Source organism: Maylandia zebra, linkage group LG4, assembly GCF_041146795.1.
Source record: "Maylandia zebra isolate NMK-2024a linkage group LG4, Mzebra_GT3a, whole genome shotgun sequence".
Classification (NCBI taxonomy): domain Eukaryota; kingdom Metazoa; phylum Chordata; class Actinopteri; order Cichliformes; family Cichlidae; genus Maylandia; species Maylandia zebra.
The window spans coordinates 7,606,803-7,618,401 of NC_135170.1; the positions used below are offsets into that span (position 1 = coordinate 7,606,803).

The window sequence follows — 11,599 nt, forward strand, 5'->3', positions numbered from 1 at the left end:
TTCATCTTCTTGTCATCCTTGATTGTCTAAAATATCATTTTTGTGTACTTGAACTTTTTCTTGATGCCTTCTAAAAACCTAAAATTGACCAAACTCTGAAGTCGCAGTTTTGTCTGCTATATCTAATGTGTTGCTAACTTTGTCTCCCTGCAGCAGGGGAAAAAGGCGTAACTTATGCAGCTCATCTTCTCAACTCTGCTCTGTCTCCTAGCTGGCCCAGAGAAAGATCAGAGACATTCTGACCCAGGTCAAACAGACACAGAAAAGCGGAGTTGGCATGGGCCCTGGCCCTCACTCGCCGGGCTTCACAGAGATGGGCAGACCTACGCAGGGACTGACTCAGGACCACCAGCCACGCAGGAAGTGAGGGGTCCCCGCACCCTTCTCACATGCCGCGGGCCCCCTGCCTAACGGAAGGACAGACAGACAAATGCACGAACGGATAGACGGACGGATACATGAGAGCGACACACGGACCCAGCGAGAGACAGGGAGAGATATAAAGAGGGAGAGAGTACGCCCAATAATCACAGAGAAAGACAAAGAACAAAGACGAGTGAAATCAAAAAGATGAAACAAATAATAAAAACAGGATTAAGAAAAAAGAAACAGAACAGAGATCAGATTCCAGGCCAGAAGAGAAACTGAGTGAGGATGGTGGGATTGAGGGTAAGGAGGAACATGGAGAGAGAGGGTATAGTTTCCTCCTAGTGTGCCTCGGTATGGCTGCTGCCAGCTCCTCATCTGCTCTAACTTTATGGGATCCCACCCAGATAAGTCGAAACAACATGGCCGACTTTATTCTCCATGTATGGATGAAGCAACGCTATGGTGGGTTCCGATTTATAGCAGATCTGCGTTTCCCAGGCACACTAGCAGGTGCCTTCTTGTCCTATCGCCTCCAAGAGACCTCTCCAACCATCTGCAGTCAGTCCTATATTTTAAAGGTGGTTTTTTTTTAACATAGAGATATATGTATAGAAATGTTTTATTCAGAGCTATTATTAATAGAATGCAGTGAGGTGGAGCTGGGAGAAGGAACAGGGGAACTGCTGTAGTGGCACAGGAGGATAGGTGCGGGGTCTGGCACTGCCTCGCCCGCCCCTAACCTACTGGCCAAATGAGAGCGTAGAAGAGGGGCCGCAGATGTTAACACTGCTCTTTTAAAACCTTTCAGGATAGTAGAGAGATTAAAAGGAAAAAAGAGAAAATATGAGGTTGTAAATATATAATCTTCATGTAAATGTAAAAAAAAAAAAAAAAAGCTGCGCCTGGCCGCCTTGCCTTTCCTCTTTAAAAAAAAAACGAGGACGTCTTCTCTATTTTTCTTAGTCCCTTGCCTGTACTGTGTAGCATCATTTAGCCTACAATAAGGCTCGGGGCTGGGGAGGCACTGAAGATGCCCTTCCAATATTTAGCTATGTGGCGGAAGGCGCGGCAAGAGACAGTAACGGGAGTGGAGGTCGCAGCTGGTCCTGCAGTTCTATTGCAGCGGCTTAGCTCACGTGTTAGATTAAAAAAACAAAAAAACAACTGCCAGCAGCTGTGCTCGCTGGCGAGCGACCTGCACCCCAAACGGCATATTTTATATATATTATATATATATGATATGTGAGTTAGCCCGGCCCCTGGTGTGAATGTATTGACGGCTTCGCTTAACAAGTATGAGTAAGTGTGTCAGCGACAGACATTATGCTCATTACGTTTGTGCAGAAAGTCAAGGTCAGTCTCGGACGGAGAGTCGGGTGCTTCAGCCATCCCTGCGTTTTTTCTCTTAAATAAAAATGCCTTTAATGTCTGCAGTGATGAAGGCAGTCCGAGGCTGATCTTGGTCGAGCACGAAAAGCAAAGTCTTCCAAAGCTCCTTGCCTTGAGCTCAGCAATGGTAATGTCGTTATGAAGGGAGCAGCTTCCTCGTTCTCTCTCCCTGTCTGCTGAAGGCCTGTGGGCGGAGCCTCCAGACCCTGCCTGCGTATGATAATGAGGGGCGGGGTCGATGCTTGGACGCTCTCGCCAAGATTAGAACAGATTAGAAAAGAAAAAGAAAAAACCTACCTCAGGGTAAAGTTACCTCAGTATTCCTTTTTTTGCTTGCTGGTCTTCTATATAATAGGAAAAAAATTGCTGAGAGTCCTGAATATTTTTTTATTTTTTTAAGAAAAATTATTTTTTTTTCTTTTTAGGTATTGAGTTATGGCTTTGGTAGTTTTTTTTTTCTTCCTTTTTTGTGTTTTCTGGTGTGATGGTTGAATGAGTTCAGGATGACAAAGATGCTGTTTTCTTTTTTCCTAAGTGGAGAGAGATCGGTCTGCTGGTGTAGAGAAGAAACGGGTCCCATTTTTCCATCTTTTGGGGGGAAACATGCTCGGTCTTCCTGACGTGTGAGTGGAGCCTCTGTAGTCTGAAACAGAGAAATGGCCAAAAGGGAGTTATGTTTAACTCGAGAGAGGATCCTCAAGTGCACATGGTGACCAAGCTCGCCACCGGGGTAATCGGATAACCTTTGTGTCATACCCCGTTCCTGTGGCTTCTGGCCTGCCGTGTGCCCTGAAATACCCTCCTCTCCTCGTCTTATTTTGACGACATTGCCACGAAGCGCCAAACATTATGAGACTGCTTTACAGACCTGCAATATTGGCATATGAAAATGCGACCTTTCTCACCTGGAGGTTGGGACTTTAAATATTAGCGGTCCACCTACAGAGTAGCTGTACTGTGTCAGGTGTTTTACTTACACACAGGAACTAGCTCGGACTTCTCTGAATGTGAATATTTATTACCTGTGCACTGACCGTGCCACCTCAGATGCTCCCTGTTGGCTACACGTGTGCTTGTTGTGTGTATGTGTGAATGCAGGCACGTCTGTGTTCGCTGGTTTTAAATGTTCCTTTTTTTAAAGTCAGGGGATGTGTTTGGGTGATGTGGTTGAGGAAAAAATAAGCAGATAAAAGTAGGATGAGAACCCAGTGGAGAAAATCCACAAATCTTTTAGAGGAAAAAGATGGGAGCTACAGCAACGCAGCTGGGATAATATTCTAACCTGTACATAACATGTTCGAAATGTGATCTCTAACCTTTTGTACTTTTGAAGAAAAAAACCTTAAAAATCAAAGTGGGAAAGAACCATCAGACAGAAAGGTTGCGCTTAGCCAAGTTGCGGAAGGACACTGCCAAATAACTGTCTTTTTAATGTCTTACCTGTGCTTGGTACAAGCTTAATCGGCTACCCCACCAGCTCATCCACAAACAGGGAAAAATCTATTCCACCTCGTCTGCGCTTGTATTTTTGCCCAGAGGCGCTAACGTCACAGCTCGACTCTGTTAAGTTTCCACCTCTTTCTAAACCACAGCGCTCCGTTCACAGCCACCAACATGCTATTCAGGATTCATCCCTCAGCCTGCGGGCTTCTGGAGTGGTTCGAACGACATTTTTTTATTTTTCATTCTTATTTAGTACAGCAAGCTTTGTTTGGAAGTGACATCTGGGGACGTACTGTTGCACTAATCGATTAAATATTTCAGCAAACAACTGAGAACATCTGATGCAAATCTAAAAAAACAAAAACAGTGGATGGTGAGGAGTCAGTTTTCTCCCTTCTTGCTCTTTCACACCACGTTTTCATGCTTTGTCGTTGCTCTTCTGTCCTCTGGTAGAAGAGTGATTTTGGAGTGGGCGGGAATGTAAGGGTCCCTTGCCCTCTCTTGCGCTGGTCTCCATTGTGTTCGTTTTGCTCGCTTCTGTTCAAAAACGTTTTTCTTTATTTTTCCCAGAATCCACACTCTGAGTCTTTATTGGAAAATAGTTGAATTTCACCCCATCTTATTGTTTAGCTTTTTTTAATGCAGAAATCTACAGCTACTTAATGAGACGAAGTACTAACATGTAGCTCAGTATGTCACAGTGACTGTGCCAAACAAACAGGAAGGGGCGGAGTCCAAAATGCAGTATAGAGCCACGTTAAGCAAATGAGCTCACTGAGAAGGACTTGAAGTATTTTAGAACTCAGGTGAAGTTTCACCTGAACCCTTCTTGTCTCGTTACGATAGAGAGACGACAGTACAGTTTAAACTGAGGCGCGCCCGTGCCGCTCGCCACGCCCCCGTGCCGCTCGCCACGCCCGCTCTGTAAGTAAGAATGTAGAAAGAATGGCTCACACAAATTGCAGCCGGAGACAGAGACAAAAATCATTTATTTCTTCATTTTCATCTGGTTTTCCTCTCTGTTCTGTTTTTTTTATTGCAATTTGAGTGATTGAGCCAATAAGTTGTATCAGCTAGTGGACAGAGTTTGGTAGTGAGAGGTGCCACGTGGTATAAAAACAGTATCATTGCCAGCACGCTAACATTTGAGTTAAAACCGACACGGTTTCTAACATTGTTTAAAGGACCATACCAGTGTTTCAGACATGTTTACCTGTTGCTTGTGTGCTTGTTATGGCTGACCATTTTCTACAACGTTTCCCCACTGGTTTCATTTCACTTTGATATAGAGCTCCAAGAAGAAAGGCAAACCTACTGACAAACAGTTATTTGGGGCATCCAAAAACATCCTCTCATAAGTCTAATATTCATAACAGTCCCTGTTCTTGTTATGACTTCTGGGAGAAGGTTTAGCTGTTTGCGCCACCTTTGCCCGTCTCTTGAGCAAGTAGATGGTGAAACCTCATGTGGCTTGTATGAATTAGTCACTGATGTCATTTTGTAACCTATAAAAGATTCAGCCCTAATATTGGTTCCAAAGTCACATATTTTCACAACTTACCAGAGCCAGAATTTTGCTTTTGTTGCTACGCGATCACAAAGTTGATGCTGTGGGCCAAAAAAGCAAAACTGTGAGCTGAAAGAAGCTAAAATGCTCCTGGTGATGAGTCTTGGCTGTGTCACACGTAGTTATTTGAGTTACGCCTGTCGTACTTTAAACCCGGCATGCTTTAGAACATGGTCAGCACTGATGAGAAGCACACGCAGTAAACTGGCAAAACAGATCCTGACTGGTATTGCCCCTTTCCGACCGAAAGGAAATTCCGACTTGAGTAAACTTATCTTACCTGATCAAAAAACAGACAAAAGACGCACACACACGCACACACACGCACACACACGCGCACATACACATACTGACTCCAGGATGGGCAGAGTTTGCTCTAAAACAGCACAAACTCCTCCATGTTGTGTCCCTAACACTTCCCCACCTCTTACCCCTCTGTCCGTCAGCAGGAATGGGGCTTTGACAATTCAGAAACAGAATCTGACAGAGGGACTCCTTTCCCAAGAAGGAAACACAAACAAACAAACAAACAAACAAACAAACAAACAAACCTCTTGACACATAACTAGGAACGCTACCTCAAAACACAAGCAAACTCAGCTAGAAGATTGTCTCTTGTTGGTTTGTTCAAAGAAAAAAGTAAGAGCGAGCAGTCAGACAACAAAGTGACAGTGTTTTAGTACAACCCCCCCCCCCCCCCCCCCCCCCCCAAATTCTTGGACTTTATTAATTTATTTTTCAGCTTTTTGCAATTGTGCCTCTTCAGCTTAGAGATGGGACTGTAAAAGTAAATGCAAAAAAAATAATAAAATAAAATAAAAAATACATGAATAAAAAAGAGAAAACACACACACACACACACTCACTCTATGGACACATTGTGATGCAGGGTGACATGAGCCAGACGGGATGAAGATTTTCTTCATGCGTAGGGAGGAAGTGAGCCAGTCATAGCAGGGCGTCAACTTGTTGACCTGGGAAAGGTGTTTCAGTTAAACTGCTCAAAGCTACCGATGCTACTCACTAACCCTACTTCACATCACAGCTTAAGACAAACTTCAGTTCTTCTGCTCGTCTCGCTCTGACCACACACTAAAATTACTCGTAACCCTCCCTCGGCTCTGCCCTGCTGCTCACCTCCCAAATCAAGGGGCACAACACCTATAACCATGTAATTATTTTGTTGATCTACCTCTTAGGAAAAGGAAAAAATAGATAAATGGTAAAAAAAACTTTTGAAAAAGGACACAAAATAACTAAAAAAAACAAAAAAAGTCATTTGAAAGAAATATAGGTAAATAAATAACTGGGTAGTGGCATCTCCATATACTGTAGTGGATAGTCTATTAAAGGAAAAAAAACGTACTTCTTCCAAAGATGATTTTGTTTTCTTTCTGCATTCTGACTTGTATTTGAAATGGAATATTAAGGAAATTGGGAGATGGAAACTCTTGCCACCAATTTTTAATTTTCTTCTGTAACAACCCAGCATAAGAGATTTCTTTATCCAATTTGCATTTTATGTAGTTTGTTTCATTAAGCTTTCTTTAACTTCAAAATATTCTTTTGGTTGACTTTACATTTTTCTCTCTTCTTTATGACAGCAGATTGAATCTCTTGTGTTTGGGTGCATTTAGCATTTTCTTTCTCTCTGTGAAAAGCCTACATGAGTTAGTGCCCTGCAAGGACCTTCTATGCCGACTGATGATTTATTTTCAATTCCAATGAAAAGCAAAAGGACCTGTTGTTTTAGCTGATAATGTAGGTGTAGCTGGAAGGAGGGAGGTCCTCTGTACTGAGCTGGATCTAGAATAATCACATTTTGACCTAACCTCAAATTAATAAAAAAAAACCCCATCTCACTGTTGACTGCGCAGCCTGAGGCGACTCCTTGCTCATCAGGAGTGTCAGGTCTTCCCTCCTTCCAGCAGATGGCACCGTTGGTCTTTACAGTATATGGACTTTCACCTTCTGCCTGCCTGATTCCTTTAGTCGTCATCAACACTTGTTTTAAACTCCTTGTAAACAAAACAGAGCATAGATATGAATGTGTTATTAAAAGACGAGAGAACTGACCTTCTTGGCTTTTTGTCTTTTTGTGTGGCCTTCACAAAATCTGACACATTATACAAAGACAATGAATGATTTGTCTAATGTGGTGAGATTTTGAGGATTTTTACAGCTGTTCAAACCTGCGCAAAAGCCTTGAGCCATTTAAAAAATATAATTTATATTTCATTGTGATTTCTTTTTTTTTTTTTTTTCTTAAGTGGTCTTCAGCTGTAGTTCTCAAGGCATTCTCAAAATTGTTTGCTTTTTCATTGGACATTGAGGTTTGTTTGCTAGTCCACTTAACACCAACCTATGAACTATTCAAGTATAAAAAAGACACCTAACCCAAATTTTCTCTGCATAAGAAATGGGCAAAGAACCAATTTTAAGTTGCATCTTTAGGTACTTCTAAAATAAAGTGACTTCCAAGTGACTTCTTCAGTCTCAGCTGACTGCAGGTTTCCCCAGTAAACGGTGTCTTTGAGAACCTTTGACCTCACAGCCTGTTGTTCATTCAGTTGACTAGTTTTAGTCATTCTGCAAGTGTACTGTTTATAAGGTTGTAAATAACTTTATAAATAACTTTTATTACATTTAGTTATTTGTTTACAATATTTACATGTTTATTATATACGTATTTTACTGCTATTACTACTATTTTGGGAAAAAAAATCAAAGTTGAAATTTTCAAATGTCTTTACAATGTTGGGTAATTACCACAAAATAATGCTAGAATGGCTGAAATAATGTGATTTATTATTATTTATGATCCTTCATAAATTGAGTCTGGAGGTGTAGACTTGTGTACTACATATGTACATGGTTTCTAGCCATGTACATAAAACACAATTAGTCATAGCAGCAGTGTCCGTCTCTGCTGTATTGATGCAGAGGGCACGAGTTTGTGGAAGCAGCTATGTATTTTTGGATTAGGATTGATATTAAGTTTGTGATAATGATTCAGTTTGGTATGTAATTACGTTCAACAACAATGTATTTTTGACTAAATTATTATTTTTACGTCCTTTAATGAAATAACCCTAAAAATTGACAGTACCTTTTAAGGAAGGGAAATGGGCACAAAAGGCTGAGGTATGCCTTATTACACATAATCTGGAATGAAAATCAGTGGGAACATCAGAGCGATGAATCCAACTTTTAATTTTTTGTTTAAAATTCTCTTTAACACACAGAGGTAAGGAGAGGGGAACAGCAGTGTCTACAAATGTAAAACAGATGTCTATAGATGCTCATGAGTGGGGATCGTGTCATAATTGATGGAATTATGAGCACAAATATTGATCCACTTGAAAACATCTGATTTCGGCATGATAATGAACCCAAACTTACTGTCAATGCAATGAAGGCATAGCTGTGCTGAAAAAGACACAGTGGAACGCTATCAGTGACACACTGACCTCCCCAGAGTTCGGATCTCACCATCACTGAAGCAGTGTGGGATTGTCTTGGCAGTGAACAAAACAAAAAACAGACAGCAATCAAAGAAGAACTTCAGAACGTCTTACAAGAACCCTGGAGAACTACTAAAAGCAAGACCAAAGATCGTCTACGAGAGTTCAGGCTGTGCTGAAGAATAAAGACGGTCATGCTGCCTTTTCAAGCTGCATGCATGTTTGCTCATGTTTCAATAATCTGCTGCAAGCCTCACCAAATGATAAAGGAATGAGGTGCAACAACTTTGTTTAATTTTAATATTTTCTACATTTAAATATCTGTAAAGACTTACTGTTATACCTGACCTCCTGTGTACATATTAAAGGTGTTTAAACTAAAAATGTCAAATTTACTCTTCTAGACATGAAGGTTATGCATAAGGTCAATAAGGAAGCTCTGTATTCACTCATCTCTCTGCTCTCCCAGCTGTCCGACTGCTAGTCGAAACCTTTACATCACTTCCTACGTGTAAGACTCGATGCTTTATTGCTGTAGTCCAGTCGTCTTTCCTCCTACCTTCTTCAAGTCAATCTGAATACTTTAAATTGCACGTCTCATTCTCTTGCCTTCAGTCTCTCTCATGTGTCCTTCAGCAGTGAAGGACCTTCCTTACACTTCTTTTTCTTCTTCTTCTTGTGATTTTAAAATGCTGCCAAATTATAACACTGGATTCATTATACTGCTGCAAAACCAAACATGCAAATGGTCCGTTTATTATGCCTTTAACCACTAGCGGGCATAATTTTATCAAACAATGTCACACTCTTTATGACGTTTCATTTTGTATAACTTTTTGAATAGCTGTCGAGGACGATTCTGTAAAAAAAAATAAATAAATAAATAAATGAATAGTTGCACAGCTGATAGCACTACCCACCACAAAAGCAAATCATTTGGGGGTTAAAAGTTGCAGGTTTTATTCATATAGCAATTATTTATATTACAAATGTATAATAGCAATGCCAAGTACCAAAATCAGGTGATTACAGTCGAATCAGTTGCAGAATTGAACTGAATAAAGAACTGAAGGATACCATCTTAATATCACACAAAGTTAAAACTAAACACTACTACTGAACAGACTAAAAGTCGATGTTTGCAGTGTAGATGCTATAAAAGAAATGAGCACTTTTCTGAAACAAGCTTCTTAAGTCAATTGCAAGCTCCTTTTTATTCTATTTTTGTGGACACAACACCTTTCAGGGTTGCTGGCCTTTCTTGAAATAGAACAATAGAAAGAAGAAGAAAAAAAGACCAGCAGGGCTCACCTGTTATATGCCTTTAAACAGGCAAATGCTCTCATGAAAACCAACGATGAGCAGCGGCTGAACAATGAAATTCTATTTTGAGTTAAACAATGGCACCCTCTAGTGGGCGATTCTAGGAAAAGCGTGTTTCTCCAGCTAAAATGATAAGGCAATACTTGAGTCAGAGTTGGATGTGTTCCTCTGTTGGATAACAAATGAGATGAAACGAATGTGTGGGTGTCCGTGAGCACCTCAATAATGTCTGTTCAGCATGCTCAATGTTCTTACTCCAGGTTTGCTGGTTTAGTAAAATACATGAAGAAACATGATTTAAACTGGAACTATTTAGACACTCCTGCTAAATGAGCTTTATCAACACCCCCCCGCCCAGGAAACAAAAACAAAAAAAAATCACACACAAACTATATTGCTTAACAGATAAACTATAGATCTACAAAGAAAAAAGGAAAACATGAAACAAGCATTCTTTACTGCTACACATTGGACAAAAATCAGGACATATTCAAATTCATTGCAAGGACACAACTGCCTCGTGGTGTCCAGTGTCCAGAAAGTTGTCAGACAGTCACGTTTCTTCTCAATTCTAGAACATTCATACATGTGTATCACACCTGAAATATGTCCCGATGAGTTTGGAGAATTGGTCGAGAGCGAAGCTCAACATGCTAGCTATTCACCACAACTTATCGCACCAATGACATTAAAATTTTCCTTCTGTTTCCTCACTACTCGGCTGCATCTTCTCCCTCAGTGTTAGATCTGGGAAAGAGTACGCTGGTTTCACTTAAAGAGCTTTATGAAAAGGGTAAACAATTTAAGTGAAAAAGCTTCATAAATTGTTACTAATTACTAGTTAACCCCCCCATAATTTACAAGTTCCTGCATTTCATTTTTATAGACATTAACATCAGTGACTTCTAACATCTGCCTTCAAACTTCTGGTTGATATGGTCAGTTGTGGAAATTCAGAGGTGAACGTTCCCCAACATTTAACTCAGTGTGAAGAGTCTGAAGTCTGAAGAGTGTGGGGTCATTTCTTTTTAAAGAAACCATGGTGGATTTCAGTCCTGTAGCCACTAACTTTACTGGTTCCATTGTTTGACCCAGTAGTTCTGTTGTGCTTTAATGGTGCCACATTTTGATTCTAGTAGAATTTGTTTTGTTTTATGTCAATAAAACCATACAAACAAACAAAAAATTGATAATTTTGTTTGAAAAACAGAAACAAAACAATGTGGTTCCACATTTCTATTGGAAAGAAGTAATATCCACATATTGTTTTAGTTTGTTGAAATCTGAAATATCTGCGGATAAACTATAACGTGGTGGTAAAAGAGAAAAAGAAATTCTTTAAAGCCAGTCTGGGAATTCTTATTTGAACCAGTCATTTGATGAAGTGTTTCTTTGTGCCCATTATCATAGTGCAAAAAAATTCAACTATAATTAAATGCATTCAATGCAACACATGAAGGAAAAAAGAGAGAAAACTTTTCATGGATATTTGATCACCGGGACCTGAAATGATATTAATTTGAAAAACTATTTATTGCACTACTAGTATCACCACTCAGTGGGTCTGGTTTGTTAAAGCATTGAACTAAATATGCTATATGACACATTTACGCTGTCATAGCTCGTGTTCTATCCAGTTTCTGCTTGGAGCCTGAGTTAAAGACACATTGCTGTGTAGATACAGTCCATGTGTGTGTCTGAGCTGAACTGTAGTCCAGGTGATCCAGTGGTGTTTATAAGGTGATGAGGCAGGGTTTCGACTAAAAACAGAGACTAGACTAATGGACTAAACAGTTGTTCAAATCCCTGCAAACACTTTTTGTCCTACTATCAGCAGCATGTGTTTGACAATCACCAAAGCTGAAAACAGACTGAAAGTGCCTCAAGATACAGATCTACCAGAGATCCTTGGCTGGATTTTGTGTTGTTTTCCTTTCCTTCTTGTTGACTGATTGGACCGTTTGAACAGGGTATGTATTTTTTTCTCTCATAAATGCGTCTGCGTTAGTCTTTACATGTTTGTGAATCTTCATCTGTGTAATGT

At 40.2% G+C, this 11,599-nt stretch overlaps 1 protein-coding gene across 2 annotated transcripts in view; it reads left to right on the forward strand.

The window, feature by feature from the left end:
* Positions 1–6,844, forward strand: part of igf2bp1 (insulin-like growth factor 2 mRNA binding protein 1) — a 47,177-nt gene extending 40,333 nt beyond the window's left edge. For both annotated transcript variants that reach the window (XM_076882932.1, XM_004568626.3), the window contains exon 15: positions 212–6,844. In XM_076882932.1, the coding sequence (XP_076739047.1) occupies positions 212–367 (156 nt within the window). In that variant the 3' untranslated portion in view covers positions 368–6,844. The remainder of the gene's footprint in view (positions 1–211) is intronic.
* The last annotated feature ends 4,755 nt before the right edge of the window (positions 6,845–11,599 follow it).